Below are 20,390 nucleotides of genomic sequence, written 5' to 3'. Positions count from 1 at the left end.
TTCTGTTTATGCTTTACTCAAGAATGCTCCTCTGCTATTCTGTCAGCTTGGTTTACAACAATATGCTAGTACAGGGGAAATGCAGCATTAAAATTAGCCTTATCCATTGTGCTAAGGCAGCAAAAAAACAAAGAATCACAGCCAAGAAACTAGCTATTACCCGCAGCCCAAGTCTTGCCGGAGAGAAAGCCGGCTGCTGCAGTTGTCTGTGCCCTGGTAACCTCCTAGATGACTGCATTGTGTTGGGCACAGGGCTGCCTTTACAAATGATAAGCACATTGATGACGAGAATCAAGTGAAAGGTTTATATTGATTTTAAGGGCATCGTATTATTAATAGCTTGATCTGTTGTTGCATTTGTTACATAATAAAATAAATATAAAATTATAATAAAAGAAGAAAATTTCCCAGGAAACTTGAGATTTTCCAGGTCATGGCCGAGAGACTGCTTGTTGTTAACTGCCCTTGTGTCAATCTCAACTCATGTAGATCCTGTGGATGAGACCTCTCCAAGCCCTCTTGTCCTCGACTGCTCTGCTCAGGTCCTCCAGGCCCAGGCCTGTGGTCTCTTTGATTGAGCCTAACCACCTGGAGTGGAGTCTTCCACCCTCCAGCTTTCCTAGTATCGTCTTATGATATGGCCCAAGAAACTGCTAACAGTGGCTAAACATTACAAGCCTGCCGCACAGTTGTAACCTTCAAAAGTAAGTAAGTAAGTAAAATTTTATTTGTATACCGCTTTTCTAAGACCAAGTTCTTCATTCACTTCCAAAACCAACACAATATGCTGTTTCTGGCCTCTAACTCCATTACCTGGGACAATGTTACTTGAAGGACCATCTCCTACCAAAATGTACCTCCCCCATCCCAAGAGTTTAATCAGAACTCCTTTTTCAACTGTTCCTATCAAGTGAGATGCAGAGAACCCATGACTACAAAGGAAATGTCCTTTCCAGAGGAACATGCCAGTTGTGAAATGCCCTCCCCACCATGCCTTGCAGAAGTATTCATACACATCCTTTGGGTTTTTGACATTTTGTTGTTTTACAACCCATCTGTAGAATTTTCTATCACTGGAACTCTATGGCATCCCATCCTACCCCCTTGCGCCAACTGATTCATTTGGTTGCCTCTGTGTGTGAAAGCGAGAGTGTATGTACATGCCTTCAAGTTGCCTGTCAAAGTATGGTGACCCCAAGAATTTAATACAGTTTTCTTGGGCAAGGGATACTCACAAATGGTTTTGCCTGCAGCACCTGATATTCCTTTGCAATCTCCCATCCAAGTACTAACTAGGTCTGACCCGGCTTAGCTTTCAAGATCAGATGGGAGGTGGTGCCCTTAGAGTATTTAAGCATCTCTTGGTAGCTTACACAGAAAAGGAAACTGCTGATGTCTCACATTTTAAAGTGCGTGTGCGCGCACGCAAGCTGACAATTATGAATAAAAAACAAATCCTACCTCCTCATGTTTCAACTTTTCAAGAGCTGTTGTGAGTTCTGAGCTTTTTCCAAGGAAGCTACCATTTTCCTGTAAGCAAAAAAATATTTTAAAAGGTTAGGAACAAATCAAAACACTTGCTATTCAAAAAATAATAAATAATGTACCTCACTTTAAAATTAGGTTTCATCATCATATACTGAAGCTGAATGGTGGTAGATCCAGAACAGACAAAAGGCAACATTTTTACAACACAGTACATGGGAGTCACCGTCACAAGATGAACTGATAGCCTCTGTGACAGCTTTGATAGGGGCCTGGATAAATTCACGGAGGCTGGGGCACCAATGGCTGTGTGGCTCGGCTGCACTTGAGAATCAACAACAGGGTGCACCTCTGTAACTATCAGCTCTACTGCCTTCCATCTCATTGTCATAGTTCCCTGGACCTTGCAATCTTCCAGTTGAGCAAATTGTAATGAATACCCTCAAATTCAGGTAGCAAACAGGGAGCACAAGATGCCTCCTTATTCTCTAAAAGCTTAACTTAAACCTTCTGAAAACAAGGATGTTGTGCTTTCCATAGAGTACAACCCTCCAGCACTTATATAGTGCCATCAGGGTACAACTCTGGTACAGTCATTCTTTCCCAGAACAGCAGTATTTAGACAGAGCACAAAATTCACAACACTCATTTGAAATTGGACCAGAAGAGCCCTGTGTGTGTAGAGATCCCAGAAAAGTAAGTGTGTGTGCATGTGTCAACCTTTAAGCATGATGGAGACATTAAACGCACTGAGCACTCTCAGGGAGGGATAGGGGCTAACAATCCAATCTGAGGTGTCCCAAATGCAGTGGGCTTCCCTTGGAATGAATAAGGCATGGAGTACCATCCTGCCTTGGTAGTTCCTGTCTAATATAGAGTTCTCTGCAGAAGGAGTCACAGCCTCTTTCACGGCTTCATCTTACTGAAGAAGTACACTTTCCATTTCATTTTGAGGTAGCTGAGTCTACAGGCTCACACTAAAGCAAATTAAAGAGTGAAACCCCTTTCCCTATCCAGGACCTTCTTCACTGTTCAATATTCACCAGACTAATTAAATTTAAAAAATATTTTAACTATGCTTACTGTATTACTGATGAAAAAGAAATCATATTACTATTGTATTACACCTAAAATAAGCAAACTGTCAGGGACAGCTGCTCTCAGGGCCTTCCAAATTCTTAAAATATTAATACCTAGAAGTCTTGCTAGCAGGCAAAGACATCCATATGTCTTTTCACATGAAACGAACCATTTAATGAGAAGATCGTAACCAGGAAAACTAGGTGAGCAGAAAGAGTTAATAATCCCCCCCCCCAGCCAGTGTTGCAATCCCAGTCCCTGCTGCTGACTTCTTTTTTTAAAATGTTAGCAATTCATTTTGGGAAAGTTATTTCTCAGTTCACCTCCACCACAGATATATGCAGGAAGGTAGTTTAGACAAACATCTCTTGGGTTGTTGGTAAGACTGGCTTAAGGTGCCACACATCGAGCACAACCCTCTGTTAACATGGATATCCAGCAACGCTCCATAGTATTTTGTTGCTCTTTCCCACAGCTGCTGTTCATTAACAGTGGTCCAGTTGCACACTTACCCTTGTAGGTTCGTATGCAGGACTTGACTGGCCACTTGCTCCCCAAGATACGGCACCTGTTCGTTCTTCCATACCTAGGCCCAGAAAGAAAGAATGCAGACTTTATAAATAAAATACAAAAATTGGGAAAAGTCAAAGCACAAATCAGGTCAGGCAGGAAAAAACCACCAGTATTCCCTTTGAAAAGCCAACACAGAGCTGCCCCAGGCTTATAGGACATGATCCAAACTCCCACCTGGTTGGGCCACACACATTTGGTGATCAGAACATATATTCCTTCTTAGCAAGGTTCAAACTCTGTCCAACATGGCTGAGGGACATTTTCAGGGGTGTGGGGGACATATATTTATCCAATCCTTCTTCAAAACTATTCATGCTAGGACATATCCCAGAAACCTATGTTTTGCATGTACATATGACAAACATCCCATTTGTCTGCTTCCTAACATTTCAGGGGATGCTTCTGAGCTCTTGCTTTTTAAATGACTAAATCAAGCGCCTTCTTCTAGTTTTTTATGGTTTTGTGAATTTCTGATGTTTCTTCTGGTTCTGCCTTCTGCTCCATGGATCTTTCGCAAAAGGATATGTGATCATTTTAACTGTGCTTAGGAAAAGTTCTCTAGTTCTCTTATCTATTTTAACATGGCAGAAACAGAACCTCATAGAATTTTGTCAACATGGACATGTCAGATTCATATAGGTATCATTCTTCTAATATTGCTGCTTTGTCCAACACAACACACACAGTAACAGCCATTTCTTCTATTACTGTTGAATTGTCCCCCTGCCCTATTCTGGGTTATTACACCCATAGCGCTGTTATAGTCCAGACCAATCTGTTATATTTTTGCCCAGTTTCGAGAGGTTCTTCAGGTGATATAACTGTCTTAAACAATTTGCCTTGATGTGTGAGCTTCCCCACTCGAATCTTCTGCCATCTCCAGGTAATTCATGAACAAACCATACAAAAAATCCATTCTCAGACCAGAAAGCCATTCACACCTAGCCAGTAAACCTTGTTAGGATCAGCCTATCACCTAATCCATTTTCTCCACTTCTGAAATAATGCGATCTTCTTATCTAATAGTTATTACATTTTGTTGAGAGATGTCAGGAAGAGATTGCACTGAAGGCATATGGTTTTGGAAGAGTTTTTGGTCCCCCCCCCCCACTAATGGGTATATTTTCATATACTCCCCCACTTCCTTCACCCTCTTGAAAACTGGACTGAGAATACCAGCATCACAAAGACTGCATGAGATGACAGCACTGCGCATTGATGTTTTAATACTGAACTATATTACTGTATTTCATTTAGACCAATGTGACACAACTAAATTGTCTTATATGACAACAGAACTCCTGAAGTGAAATGACTCAAACACAAAGTAAAAAAAAATTCTAAATTTACGTAACATCAGCCCAAAAGCTAGGCTAAGATGCTGCTGTTGTGTGCGTTCAAGTTGTATGCCACCGACGCAACTCTATCATGGGGTTTTAATGGCAAGAGTTGTTCAGAGGGGGGTTCACAGAAACTGAGAGAGTGTGACTTGCCCAAGGTCACCTAGTGGGTTTTCATGGCCAAGCAGGGATTTGAACCCTGGTCTCCAGAGTCTAGTCCAACACCTAAACCACTGCACCACGCAGTAGTAAATGTAAAAAGTGAATTGTGTCCAGTGTAATGTTGTACTCTTCCCTTTCCCTGACCTACTGCCAAATCCGTTTCATTGGGTGACTTCAAGAAACAAAATCTGTCCACACTTTCCCCATAACACAGTCCATCCTCCCCCGTCCCCACAAGCAAAAAACCCTTCTCAAAGCCTTCTCTTGGAAGAAATTATCTTCTCATTCTTCAATCTCAACATCATTCTAGGTACTCATTTCTTTACTTCTCCAAACTGAGCAACCACAACTGTACACAGTATTCCATATCTGGAGCTCAATATTTTTACAGTGACATTATCATAGCTGAAGTTTTATTTTTCTTCAGCTTTGAATTTGCCCTCATTGCGCCCGCAGCACATTCATGTTCGCCCTACGATCCTTTTTATGAATAGTCAAGTACAACTTAGAAGACATGAACATACATGTGAAGAGAGGCCTTTTTCTCCCAACGCAAGTCGTTTTATGCTTATTTACACTGACTCTCCTCTGGCACTTTCTGTGAGTATTAAACCCACCTAGTCCCATTGTTTCAAACCAAAGGAGATTTCTCCATTCTGAATCGATTGGAAAATTTCCCAAGCTCACCTACTGTCCAGCCGGCCTCCAAATCCTTCACAGGTAAAACAGTCCCAGCTCTGAGACTGCTATTAATAATCCCCACCTTCTGCCAAAAGACCTTTGGGAACCGATGTATATGCTGCCAATCAATAGCTCCAAACTCTCAAGGAATTCTACAAGGGGGGGAAACATTACTTTGTAAAAGTGCTCTAATTTTCCTTCCACAAGCATGCTGTTCTAAATTTTGTCTCACATATTAGCAACTTGCATCAATTTACATGAAAGAAACCTCTAGGCAGACAGCAATTTTCTGAATCCATGCTTATCTTGTTTCCTCTTTTTCTTTTTAAAAATCAGGTTCATTTGCTTGACTCCCAGTCCCTCCCTAAGGAGCCTAATTTTAACAATTAATCTAAGCAAGTATTTTTAACTTTTCTATAAACTGGTTTAGATGCAGAACTATTGGTTCTTGAATTAGTTAGGAGCCTATATCAAGTAAAAAAAAATGAGGCTAATGTGAACAAGACTGGCCTAAAAAGAAAGCAGACAGATGATGAGGTCAGAAGGGGAAATCTGGAAGAAACCCCATTCATAGTTAATAAGAAATTTCATCCATAGTTAATTCACAATTATAATATAATGCCACAATTTACAAAAGCACTGGAATTCTACTGTGCAACTGCAAAATGGTGGTGGAAGGTGGTGGAAGGGTGTGATTTTCTAACACACTTTCCAGCACCAAAAAGCTCTACAAATTTGTCGCATTTTATGGCCAACAGTGATGTAGTAATTTTATTGTACATGGAATTTAGGAAGTGTGGTGGCTGGCACTGACAAAGACAGAAGTAATCTCTTGGCATATCACACTCTTTTCTTGCTCAGACAAGGGGAGAAATAATGTCGTGATCACACAGCAAGCACAAAACAAAAAGACCTTTGCTTGACCAGTGCACTGGGGGAGTGTGTTTCATTACAAAAGCCAAGGATCTAGCAAAATCTAGGTGCAGACTTTTGCTAAGGCACAATTAGGCTAGGAGATGAAATGGCAAAAGAGTCACCTGTAAAATGTGGCCACCAAAAAGGCTGCACCTGAAGGAGAGCCCCGTTAAAACGCCCAAACAGCCACCTGGGCTTGCTTCTGAAAGTGGCTGGCACCTCACAGCGGAAGAAAACCCAGACTTCCGCACAAGTCAGCATCGCTCATATGTGGAAGTAAAGTGGGGTCAATAATTCAATGTTTACTCAGATTTGACAAACAGAATGGGAAGCTCTGGATTTCCCACCCCCAAAATATGACTTACGTTTATAAGCAACCAGACAGTGAAGTACTGTAAGTTAATAGGAATAAAACCATCCTGCACAATTCATGTCTAGCTTGAGAATTTCAATGCCAACTGCTTCATTTCATTTACAACTATACCATAGTACTCAAAGCAAGAAATGATGGCTATCAGTTCATGCATCATATTTGAAAGATGTTATACAAACCTTATTAAAATACGACAAATGCTAAACATAAGGCTTTCCAGTGCGAAATGTTAGCTTTGGCCATGAGTGCAGGTAAAGTGTTTTCTGAAATGCTGGGCTTGCCATCATCCAGAGGAAGGGAAGCAACTAACAATCACTACTACTGGTCCCAACAGCCAATGAAACAGCAGGGCCTGTTCCAATTCCTCCTTCACAATGATATCAGGTTCCAGCTGATCAGCAAGCATCAAAATCCTTAATCTTTCTCCTTTGGAGGCTCAGTTCAACTGCAAACACAGACAGGATCACTCAGGAAGCTGCTCTTCCTGCATGTTTTCTTGGATTTGGAGAGACCATGGCCTAATGTCCATTTTATGTTCCCTGCACCTCTCTAGGAAAGACCTTCCAAAGTTTCACAAAAGAATTACTGCCCAAACCCACTTTTTAAAAAAATGTCACCATGAATAACAGCTATGTATGTGTGTGTGTGGGGGGGGTCATCATCATTCCTAACCTGGAGTACAATACTTTATATGCATTGCCTGAACAATTCCATCACTTTCCTCCAAAGCAGTACATGCATTCTGTTTTGCAAATCATAGAATCATAGGCGCGTTACAGACCGCCGGATTGGGCCATCCAGTCCAACCCCTTGCCATGCAAGAAATCTAAATCTGATAACAACACTCCTAAGTAACTTCTAAGAATGTTGTGTTCCTTCTCCTTTTTAAAAACATTATCATAACCTGACAGTTCACAATGGAGTCCTCTCCACTACACAGTAATGCAATAGAACTGTTCCTGCAAAGTGTTCCTCCAATACCCCTGGGCTCAGAATTCCCCAACAGTGTTTAACTTACCCTGAAAAAGCCCCCAGTCCCTGGAATTCCACATCAGATTTCCCCATATCCCAGCCAGTTAGCTCTCTGGAGAAAGGCAACCAGTTGAGTTGAAGTTAAAATGATGTAACAGGCGTAGGCAGACTAATAGGAACCAGAGAGATGCAGCTGGCAAAAGGCACACCTTCCACCCAAAGAAAAACTATTCCTCCGTGCTGAAAACTGTCTGCATTCATTCCACCCAGTTCTGAGCCTGTTGTCCTCTGATATCAGCAAGGGAACAACTTGCCATAATTGTCCACTATTACCAGAGTCAAAATGTAGGACAAATTCGAGACCAAACTGTAGGACAACTGCAGGACAAAACTCAGCCCAAAATGTAGGACATTGAAGGTCCTCCTTTTTTCTTAAATGTCCTACATTTTGGGCAGAGTTTTGTCCTGCAGTTGTCCTACAGTTTGGTCTAGAATTTGTTCCACATTTTGTCCCTGGTAATAGTGGACAATTATGGCAACCCTACGACAACCTGCTCAGAAAATCCACTGATGCTCCTTCTCTCACGCCTCCTTTCTACATATATATGGGGCCTGCTTCTGACTTTGGGAGCAACTCTTCCCTCCTGCCCTTCTTCAGTCCAATGTGATGGCTGCACCAGGAAAATGGCAGTCTCTCTCCTGCACTCCCAATCCAATTCCCAGCCAAAGCTGTGTGCTAAATGCCAGAGAAGGCACACGGAGAAGTGTCCTTTTGCTTCCTTGCCAGTGTGAAAAGATAAACAGAGAGTGGGGGCAAGAGGTAGGGCTTAAAATGCCTCTCTGGCTCAGAAAAGCATTTTCCAGCCCAGAGAATTAGAAGGGTTTGAACTTTCACTTGCCTTCTGAGCCACCTACATCATAATCTCTCATCTTGGAAAATGTTTGCTTGCATCTCTAGCTGAAACGCCTGAAACACATTTCAGACACTCTCTTGCCAGAGATCTTATCAGTCTGGCAAATCCGAAAGGCAGTAGCCAAAATGAAAAACTCATAACACTAGCCACAGTATTTACATTCAGACATTTTTTATTAACTTAAATTACTGCCAATCATCCTAATGTTAAACATGTTCTATGAAAGTATTTAATCTGTTGCTACAGGAGAGACAAAAGGCTTGCACTAGGACAGCCGTTCCTAGCCTGCTGTCCTCCGAAAAACAGAGATTACAGCTTCCATAATGCTTCAACATGGACCGTGCTCTCTAGGCGCATGGGAGGCATAGGCCAAAAGGCAGAGAGGGAATCACGTGAGGAAAGGATGCTCTAAGATAGCATAGGCATCCTCTTGGCAAACTGGAGGAAAAGAATACTTGGCTGGACAAGACTGTAGCATCGCCCAGGACAGCTTTTTATGTTCATTATGTCTGACGATGTTGGGATCTAAGAAGAGAGAGGAAGGGAGAGATGGAGATTGAGAAGGAGTAGTCCAGCATGGTAAATTCACATGCCAAATTTTAAAAACAAACAAAAGTGTAGTACGTGACGCAAGCTGACAAAGTCATAAAAAACCCTAAGTGCAGTTTGCATAAATTCATGTAAAACATGACAGTCAGATTCTAGGTATGTGAAACATGTCACGCTGAATGCACATCCATTTGCTTAGCCAAAGCAATAAAGTGGACAATGCACTAAGGAAATCTCCCGCCCCCAAAGTGGTCCATGGATGGAAGTGACAGGCACATAAAATGCAGCCCTTTCTGATCCTGGCTGCCGCTGATATCTAGACACCTGGAAGCACCACACCTGAACAGAGGTTGAGGAGCAGAGAGAGCCTCTGAGACAGTAGGACACAATGGTAAGCTACAGTTGCCCCCCTGCAAACTCCTTCACCCTTGCTGCTTCTGCTGACACAGTAAACCACACAATAAAATTCCATGTGAAATTTTAGCAGATTTCCCCCCTTTGTGGAGACTCAAAAGAGCCTTCCTTCCTTGGGCTGGTTGTTCCAGATGTCGGAGGCAACCACACTAAAGGCCCTGCTCCTCCTAGCTGCTGCCACCTTAATCTGCCTGAGCGACTGAATAAGCAAAACTTGCTCACCGACTGGACCACAATTAGCAATCTAGGCTGACAATGACAACAAACCGCTCTTCCCTGGAGTTGGTCAGTGGCAGTCTACGTGGCTGCATTTGTTGCAGGGGAACGCAAGAGGAAGGACGCAGCTCCACTCACCTCTTGGACATTAGCTTCCCACAGACATCTGGCCGGCCACTAAGTGAGCAAAACAATGGATCACATTCTAATCATACCAGCAAGAAACCCCAGCCTTCTCCTAGTAAGTGTTATATTTACTCTAGAATCTGTATCACAAATATATTAACCTGCAACTTAAGACACTGAATCATTCCACTTCACTGGACACATAGGTTCCAGGAGAAAGGAGAGATATAGATAAAATAAATATTTTAAGAAAAGAATCCTGAAGCATAGCAAAGAGCAAAGTTAATGCAGAACAGAATTATGTAGATCTTGTCAAGTCACAAATCTAAACTGCACACACACAGTCCTAGTACAATGAAGGCTGTAAGCTTATCCCAAGTCTCAAACCCTGCCTTAATATTCCAACAAGACCTGAGTAGAGCGAACATATATTCTATATTATATACCAAAGAAACCTTTACCAAGCAAAAGATAAAATCAAGGCAATCATATAAAGCAGGAGCGGTTTCTATTATGAAACTTACACCTCCTACGGGCCCAGCTTCCGGAAAGGCCAGCATGATTTGCACAAATATCTAGCAGCAGAGCACTAAGTGTCCATGTAAGCCCTGTTGCCTTTTTGCTAGCTCTAAAGCAGAAGCGCAAAACAAAGCATTTACGCTGGCCAGGTTCCAAAGAGCTGCTTAGTTTTATGCAAGGGGTTTTGAGTAGCCCATTAAAGCTTTGGAGTCTCCTGGAAGTGCTGCCCACATGTACCCTGACAAAGTCCATCCAGGTTCAGAAGCAGCTGGCTATGAAGCCAAGGAGTGGAAGAAGGGGGAAATAACATAAAACTGGTTTCATGGCACTTGTGAGGGTTTTATGCTGGCTTTTTGGTTTTAAGTGTATCCTGAACAACTTTTTCCTAGACAGGGGTGAAAATATATTTAAAAACAAGCCATAGCATCTGATCTTAAACATGACTTTCTGTCCTCATCCCCCAGAGAAGTCTGCTTGGATGACATACTACATCTTCTGGTACCATTGCCTCTAAATTGGGGGGTATCTTACTTGCTTATTCTGTTTCATGGAGTCCTTCTATATCATCCCAGACGCTTGGGTGCAGTTGTTCCCTGCAAGCAAATGGAGACAGCAACAAATAGAATTTTTTAATGGCATCATCCCCTTATGCAAGGGGAGTTTACAGGCTCACAATCCTATGTCTTCCAAGAAAAGTAACAAAAAAAATTAATAACCCACACATAATATTACTTTTAAAGTGCTTAAGCCTGAAGTTATATCAAGATAGTCAATACAGATATAGGAGTTAAGCATCATTATTACACAGAAAGGAGAGAAAGACCACCTCAGCCCTGTTCCACAGCCCTACTACTAAATATCACCAAAGGATTAGACATTATGTTTAGAGCAGCCTGCCTATCCCACTGTCATACTAAATTTATCAGCTTTTAACATGCCCCAAGACTTCTTACTGTTTCATTTCACAGTACTTTAACCAAGATTCAGAGGATAACTCTCCAACCTCTTGCCACAAACAAAAACACACAGGAGACGGCTTCTCTCTCTCTCTCTCTCTCTCTCTTTTAATGCAATGCATCTCCAATTACATACATGTTTCTGCTACATATATGAATCTTGACCATTTACAGTTTACACATTGATTTCCGCTTCAAATCAGTTTGCAACAGAAAATCAAGACATCAATAAATACAGTCACAATTCAATGAGAGACATCTGTTTCTAAAACAAACAGTCCAGAGCCCCTAGAAAACCAAACACACTGCTGCCCCTGCTACAGCCAATTTAAAAATAAGATTTTTAACCAGCAAGTTGCTTCTGAAGGCGAGATTCAAAATGCCTCCTGCCATGCAGCACCAGCAGCGCACAAGTCTTATGGGGGGAAGGCTAGATCCAGGGCCAGGGGCTGTAGATACAGGCCCAAAGGGTCCTATATCTGAGCCCCTTGACCCCTGATCCGAGCTTTACCCAAGATGACAACTTCACCCCAAGCTCATTTGGGCTGCCAGCCTCCAAGGCGCACAGAAAAGGTGGGCCAGGCAGCCCTTTTGAGAATCATAAATCGTGTCCAGTAGAGGGTGAGCAAAATGGTGAAATGCCTGGAAACCATAAAGCCTTATGAGGAGAGACTTAGGGAACTGCTGGGTATGTTTAGCCTGGAGAAGAGACGGTTAAGAAGTGATATGATAGCCCTGTTTAAGTATTTGAAGGGGAGTTATATTGAGGATGGAGCAAGCTTGTTTTCTTCAGAGACTAGGATACTGAGGAATGATGCAAGCACCAGAAAAAGAGATTCCACCTCAACATTAGGAAAAACTTCCCAATGGTCAGAGCTGTTTAATGGTGGGATACGCTGCTGCCTTGGAGAGTGGCGGAGTCTCTTTTCTGGAGGTCTTTAAGCAGCGGCTGGGTGGCCATTGGTCACATGGAGGGCTTGGATGGGGTCTTCCTGCATGACAGAATGGGGTGGGACTAGATGGCCCCTGGGGGTCCCCTCCAACACTTGGAGTCTATGATTCTATGAAGCGCTTCCACCAAAGATGGAAGCAGAGGCAGCCAGGCTCTGGCAAGTAGGACCTTCCTGGGGACCCTCACTCAGGGCTGGAGCTGGAGGAGGCTTCTTTTTTTATTTGCTGAGATTGAAAAAGCCAGCCAATACACAATAGGGAGGCCAGCCCACCCTCACTATCCCAAACCAGTGGGTAGATGAATGGAAATGGAGGCTTCTCTCTTTACAGAAGGTTAAAGGATGTTGGCGTTCTTCTGCTTACCTTCAGCACTGAGTGTGGCAGAGAAGCTACACAGAATGCTTGAAGGAGAGATAGAAGAATAAGATGAGCACACACACTCTGCAAGAATCACCCAAAGAGACCTGATAGCTGCTTCTATTAGTCTTATTTCATAATACATTACAATAGAGGCCATTCCCTAGAATTATAACCACTGGTCTCTTCAGTATTTCAGCCATTCTCATAAAAGTGGTCAAGACATTTTGCTACTTAGCAATGTTGCCTAAAGAGAGGATGTGCAATGAGTTAAATATGGGTATGTGCTTGCTGAAGTCCTTGCTTACATTCCTTATTTCAGAAGGAAAGCTACAGAAAACCATAGCTTGTTCAAGAGATTATAAACCTATTGCTTGAAATATTATTTGTGGCTTCTCCAGGAATATATACAAGAGTTAAATCTCAAGTGGGGTTTTTTTCCACTTGAGGATTAATTTTTTTTACTCTGTCAGCAACTTACAACATGACATGTAGTAATACTAAAATGGAAACTCCTTGATCAACATTTCGTTTCAGGAAAGAGCAGGTCACACACATACGAGATGGAAAGCTACCCAAATGCATCTCAGTCAGCCCACTCTTGCTTTAGCTTTGGCCTGCCAACTGCAACATGAGGATGGGGACAAGGCTGTTTTAAAGATTGGGATAGCATACTGAGGCATTCATGAAAACCGCTATGCATAAATAAATTGCTAACTAATTATTAAACAATAATAATTACTCCAATCATCAAATGTAAACTAATCCTAAGAATCATGACCATCGCAGCCACTTGCACCTTCAGCTGAAGCCCACGGATCAGAGGGACACTCTTTGGACTGGTTCTAACACCATAATATTCCATAGTTTCTTGAGAACAAATTGTTTCTCACACACATTGGTCCAAAACACACTGCAGAAATAATCCAGTTTGAGACTGCTTTAACTGCCCTGGCTCAATGCTAGGGAATTCTGGGAACTGTAGTTCTGTGTGGCATTTAGCCTTCACTGTCAGAGAGTTCTGGGGCCACAACAAACTAAAATTCACAGGATTTCCTAACACTAAGCCAGGGCAGTTAAAGCAATCTCAAACTGAACTATTTCCACGGTGTGTTTTGGACCAGAGCTCGATTCTCCATTCAGCCATGGAAACCCACTGGGTGACCCTGGCCAAGTCACACACTCTCAGCCTCAGGAGGAAGCAAATGGCAAACCTCCTCTGAACAAATCTTGCCAAGAAAACCCCATGAGAGGGTTGCCATAAATTAGAGAGCTCTGGTGCCACAATAAACTACAATTCCCAGGATGTACCAACTGTTACAACTGTTATTACACTTTCAGCTCATTACTTCTATATCATAACTCCTTGTCAAACCATTGTCTTTCATGCACATGGTCCTTACACATTTGAGCACAAAGATCCTACAAGGAAAAAGAGACAAAGTCGATGGTGAATAAGCTGCTATGCCAAGGCGCCATTTCCCAAGAGTGTCATAAAAAATCCACAGTGTTCACTTATTTTATCCTGGGGCCAACCCCAGGTTAACCTCACCCAAAGCTACTCTAATGCCAGAGATGCTGTAATGCAAGGCTTTACCTGACGCAACATGCGCCTATACAGATGTGTCAACAGGTAGTTCAAGGAGAATCACTGGTGCAAAAGGACTGAGGGGCATTAGCTGTAGTCTGTCACTTGGTTAATTCTGAAAGATGCTGCATATTACTACCCAACAGAAATCCATTCTAAAACTGTTAAACATTCCCAGTAATTTAGATCAGCTTTAGGAGAGACAGCCTAGCGAAACAAAATTGTTGTGGCTTGGGTCCAATTGCAACCATGACAAAATGTTTTAGTATCATTTTGGGAGGGAACATATTTTGAAGTATAAGATAAAAATGAAAGACAAAAGTAGAACTATGCCATTAATATTTACAGCTGAACTGGAAGATTTCTGAGGCCTCTGCAAAGACATGGGAGGGAGGTGACAGTTAAGGATAATGTTGCCAAAAGCTTTTTGTGAATTACATTTATTTACAGAAGACACTCAAGGTCGAGTAGATTATGGAGATTTATTTTCCAAAATGTGGGAAAGAGAGAATACTGGGAACAACAATTATACAAGAATCCTGCATTAGAGTAGCTGGCAGTGATGTGAAACTGCAGTATAAGAGAAACCAAATCAAAAATGCAGACGAATAATGTAACCAAGATGAAAAATAAAGTTATTTTTCAGGACAGCACAAGGGTAAAGCTGAGGGCAGGCTCACTGAAATCTTCCTCTCTCTGAACTACCTGGAAATGTTTAAATATTTCCGTAAGTTTTTAATAAGTTACAGTCAAAACATTTTATACATGCAAAATGTATTTTACAAAAGCAAAATTTGTAGATTGTAAAATCCCATTTGCCTACTAAAAAACTGAAATTAACAAGGAAGCATGGACCAAAACAGAAATACATGAACTGCCAGTTGCTCTACTATCACTTCCAGACCGTGAGTATCACTAGCAGTTGATACTGAAGACAAAAATCCAAAATCAAAATACATTTAAATGGTTTTAAAAAGCAGGGCAGACAGTAAATGAGACAGTGGAAATTAATCAATTATTTTGTTGCTTCTCTGTATAAACCACAGGAACACATCACAACCAAGAAAAAGCCAAGAAAAGTAAAAGAGAACTTCATTTTATTTATCAGAAATTCTCAAAACATAAACTATATATTAATTCTGATCCCCTATGGCTTTAATGAAAGTACCAAAATGTTTGCAGAACAGAATAAAATAAATAAATAAATAAATAAATAAATAAAATTTTATTTATATCCCGCTTTTCTGTGACAAGACAATCAAAGCAGCTTACAACACGTTAAAATCCACATTTACAAATTTAAGTCCCAAATTCCCCCCCTTAAAACAGGATTAAACAAGTTACAATTAAAACATCTATTAAAAACACAATAAAAATACAGCGAGGACAGAGCGGTGGGCTGATACATGATGTGGGGGACAGTCATTCTGTGGCCGGGCACTTTTATTCAGGAAAGGCCTGTTGGAAGAGGTCCGTCTTTGGCAATTTGATGGATCTCGTCTGGCAGACCATTCCATAGTTTGGGAGCAATTGCAGAGAAGGCCCTCTGGGAGGTAGCAGTTAATCTGGTTTTTAAAGGCTGCAATAGATTCCTCCCAGAGGACCTGCAGGTGTGGGGTGGGTTATGTGGGAGTAGGCGATCCCTCAAATAGGTTGGGTCCAAGCCATGTAGGGCTTTAAAGGTTATAACCAACACCTTGTACTGTGCCCAGAAACTAATAGGCAGCCAGTGAAGAGATTTTAAGATGGGTGTTATTTGGTCACTCCTAGTTTTTCCGTCGACCAGCCTGACTACCATATTTTGCACTAGTTGAAGTTTCCGGACTGGGCACAAGGGTCGCCCCCATGTAGAGCACATTGCAGAAATCAAATCGTGAAGTTACCAGTGAATGTACAACAGTTTCTAGGTCCTTTACTTCCAGGAAAGGGTGCAGCTGGCGTATCAGCCGAAGCTGATAACAGGCGCTCCTGATTGTTGCATTCACCTGATTTCTCATGTGAAGCAACGGGTCTAGGAGCACCCCCAGACTGCGAACACAGTCCTTTGTGGAGAGCGTGACCCCATCTAGGACTGGAGGTTGCAACTCTGTACCTGCTTTTGGGGTCTCTACTGTAAGTACCTCCATTTTGTCTGGATTCAGCCTGAGTTTGTTTTTCCTCATCCAGCCCATTACCGCTTCAAGACACTGATTGAGGGGAGAAATGCCATCTGTTGTCATAGCTGCTGATTGGGACATGGAGAAATATATTTGGGTGTCATCACTGTACTGATAACACCCTGCCCCATGTCTGCGAATGATTTCCCCCAGCAACACTGATCACAACTGATGAACAATAATATCCCATAAAATGTAGCTTCACTACCATTCTTACCAAAATATATGATATTGTTAATGATAAGCGTATACTGAAAAATGACATTGGTAAATACCAAAAAATCCTGGCTAAGAAATAAGGGTAGATAACTTTATCTAAAGACATAATATTTATCCAAATTCTGAATCACACCAACGTGACCCAACCACTTTATGGTACCTTGAGGCACTTTCCCAATCATTTAAATTGAAGTGTGTGAGGAGCCTCTTCACACATCATCAAAGGAGGACATGCCTTCCTCTGTAGCCTTGCCTCTAAAGACCTTCAATCTAATTTCCTCTGCTGCCACAAATACTAAAAAGTAGCTCTAGGACAGAAAACGTCCAGTTTAGAGAAAGAATTTGGATGGGAAAAGAGCAACAGGCTAAAGATCTGACAAAGCATGAACTGCAAAGCAATGGCACAGGAATACCTAACCATAGCCCTGAATTGGAAGAATAACTGTCAGGACAGCAAAAAGGGAGGAAAAGACTGTCTTAGGGAAAGGGGACACAGCTGCAACATGCACAGATCTTCCATGAGAAAACGAAACAACTAAGACAAATTTTAAGATGCATCTGGTTTAATGGCATATTTTAGAAAACCCATAGCACTAAGAACAGCTGATTCATCAAAAACACTCCAATTTGGAGCTCCTATTGTATCCCAGGCGCTCTTCTCATCTCCTGAACTAGAGACCATCCAGATTCACCACTCCATGTATTATTATTTGATACCAGTGCAACCCTATCAGCAGAGCTCTCTCTCTCTTTGTGTAGTCAGAATACATTTTGTCCAAAAATATAAAATAAAACGTGATTACAGAATTTTCAGGCAAACTGTTGCCATACCCACAGTTATTAGATCATGGCCAGAGGCAAGACAATGGGACATGTCGCCAACTGTCAAAATGAATTTCATCTATTAGCCTCAAACAATAACAATGGACAAAGCTGTTTTCCACAAGAAAGTGATTTGGGAATATTTTTCCCACCTGACAGAAGCAGAGTGTTGTATCCTTTCAGTTGCCAAGAGTTTAACACAATGACTCATATAACCTTGATCAAACATACAGGACCGAAACAGAGGGTCCTGTAGAGGAGGCTTGACGCTGCCCCTCTGAATGCCGGGTTGGGGCTGCAGCAACCACATGCCATGCCCCCAACCGCTCCTTCTTGAGCCTATGAAAAGCTGATGTTTACACCGCACTGTGGCTTTGCAATGCTCCTGTGGTGTGCTGCATATAAATGCTGTGACACCGGAGTGCCACAAAGCATGACTCTAGCTTGGGGACTGCGAAAGAGCATGTGGCGTCTAAATGCCACACTCTGACGCCTCCCCCAATCCGGCACAGAGGGGCAGTCTGCTTCATGCCATACGTATCTTTTATGATAAGGTAATCTCAGTTGCAATGTATTCTAATATTTTAATATCTTGTACTTGCCTCTAACTTCAAGCTAGATTCCTTTCACATGTCTTTCAATTTGTTCAAAAGTATTTTGTAGCACCTTTGAGACTAACTGAGCCAAAGACATTGCTTTCGCAAACTTGGTCTACTTCTTCAGATGCACCGAGCAAATGGCTGCCCAGGAAGGACATATAACAGCAGGCTATATGAATAGCCATTAAAATGCAAAATTTGGGGGTATGCTGATGAAGTGACCGGTTCCGTTTGTTGCTAATGTAAGATTAGCTGGCTGGGAAAGGCCCCTTAAAAAAGCATTTGATGTCATACATCTGAAAGAAGTACTGTACTAAGGTATCATTTCCAGAAGGCTAGGCTAAAGCATCGTTTTGATGTTGACACCTGTTGGGTACACACCTTGTACCAGGGACAGCCAGAGAAGACACTAAATTTACACTGCTGCTGCTACTAACACAGCCGCCAATGATGACAGTCTAATACACCAATGCTATTCCAAAAGGGTGGTCTGTGGACTGGTGCAGGTCTGGAACCAATTGCTGCCAATCCATGGCAAGTTTCCAGGATAACAAGGGACAGCCATAGCCAATGAGCCCAAATATGGTGCTGGTCCCTGGCACATGGGGCTGGCAGGTGGGGAGAGAACAGGCCAATGGCATAAGAAGCACTGAAATACAGGCACACCCCAGCGCACAAAGCCCCTGGCAAAGAAGCTTCTTTTTAAAATGTCTTTTTACATCCATCTTCTGTATGGTTAGAGGATTTTAGAAGTATCAGCAATGGGAGGATGGTAAAGGAGCGCTGGAGGGTGGGTCTGACGGCGATTCTGTCGAAGCCTTGGTTGATACCTGGAATGATGATCTTACTAAGGCTATTGACACTATTGCTCCTAAGCGCCCTTTCCGGCCTGCTTCAAATAAGAAACTATTGTACACGCAAGATCTTCGAAAAATGAAGCGGACTGCACAACAGCTAGAGCACCGCTGGCGGAGACATCAACTTTTACCTGATAAGACACACCATAGAAACTACCTGAAGTCCTATGGCATGGCAATAGATACAGCAAAGAATTCATTCCATGCTGTATGTACTGCGTCTGCAGACTCTCATCCAGTAGAGCTGTTAAGGGTGCTTAGAGAACTAGCTACATTGCCTCCTGCCCTGAACCCACTCTTGGAACCAACAAAAGCCGGCTGTGATGCATTTAACGACTTTTTCGCAGATAAAATCTCTCAGATAAGGGTTGATCTGGTCGCAAGCATTAAAACAGAAACAGTAAGAGAGATGTCCAGTGACTCTGTGGACCATGTTAAACTGGATCATTTTGAGTTTGTGAGTACTGATGAAGTGGACAAGCTATTGGGAAGTGTAAGGAGGACAACGTGCCCTCTCAATCCCATCATGGCTGACTGTCCAGGGAGGTGATGCTGTGAAGGTATTATTACTATCCATAATCAATGCATCCTTTAGGGAAGATAAATTCCCAGACCAACTAAAACAAGCGGTGGTCAAATCGCTTTTGAAAAAAACCTCCCTAGATCCCCTGGTATGAAATAATTACAGACCAGTCTCTTTATTACCATTCCTGGGCAAGGTGATTGAGAAGGCGGTTGCCCTTCAACTCCAAGTTGTCTTGGAAGAAGCCGATTATCTAGACCCATTTCAAACTGGCTTCAGGGCGGGATACGGAGTTGAGACCGCCATGGTCGCTTTAGTCAATGATCTCCATCTGGGTACCGACAGGGGAAGTGTGACCCTGTTGGTGCTCTTGGACATCTCAGTGGCCTTTGATACCATCGGCCATGGTATCCTTCTGGAACGCCTGAGAGTTAGGCATTGGGAGCACTGCAGTCCAGTGGTTCTGGTCCTCCCTCTCGGGAAGGTTCCAGATGGTGAGGCTGGGGGACAGCTGCTCTCGTAAAAGAGAGCTGACATCTGGAGTTCCTCAGGGCGCCATCCTGTCCCCCATGCTTTGTAACATTTACACAAAGCCACTGGGAGAGATCATCCGGAGACCTGGGGCGCGGTGTTATCAGTACGCTGATGACACCCAAATATATTTTTCTGTCTCCGACTGTTGCAGTGACTAAAAACGGCATTCCCCTCTGGATGCCTGCCTTGAGTCAGTAATGGGCTGGATGAGGGAAAACAAACTCAAGTTGAATCCAGAGAAAATGGAGGTACTTGTGATAGGTTCCTCAAGCCCAGGGATGCAGATTTGTCAACCGATCCTGGATGGGGTCACACTCCCCCTAAAGGATGAAGTTCGCAGTTTGGGAGTACTTCTGGATCCGTCTCTCCAGCTGACATCTCAAATGGATGAGACGGCCAGAAGTGCTTGGTACCAACTTCGGTTGATACGCCAACTGCGCCCTTACCTGGACATAAAGGACCTGGAAGCAGTAGTAACTGCACTGGTAATCTCTCGTCTTGATTTCTGT

General features: G+C 42.6%; 1 protein-coding gene across 3 annotated transcripts in view; it reads right to left on the bottom strand.

The window, feature by feature from the left end:
• Window positions 1-20,390, bottom strand: part of TCF12 (transcription factor 12) — a 116,854-nt gene that overhangs the window by 88,658 nt on the left and 7,806 nt on the right. For 2 of the 3 annotated variants that reach the window (XM_042471383.1, XM_042471387.1), the window contains exon 1: window positions 1,462-1,481. Coding sequence is in view for 1 of the 3 variants with exons in the window: in XM_042471384.1 (XP_042327318.1) it covers window positions 1,462-1,530; window positions 3,078-3,151 (143 nt within the window). In the remaining 2 variants the exon portion in view is untranslated. Of the gene's footprint in view, window positions 1-1,461; window positions 1,531-3,077; window positions 3,152-20,390 lie in introns of those variants that run through there. The other variant, XM_042471384.1, reaches the window with a different exon arrangement.

Source organism: Sceloporus undulatus, chromosome 6 (assembly GCF_019175285.1).
Source record: "Sceloporus undulatus isolate JIND9_A2432 ecotype Alabama chromosome 6, SceUnd_v1.1, whole genome shotgun sequence".
Lineage (NCBI taxonomy): Eukaryota > Metazoa > Chordata > Lepidosauria > Squamata > Phrynosomatidae > Sceloporus > Sceloporus undulatus.
The sequence above is the reverse complement of the archived record's forward strand: the minus strand, read 5'-3'. Positions and strand labels throughout refer to the sequence as shown.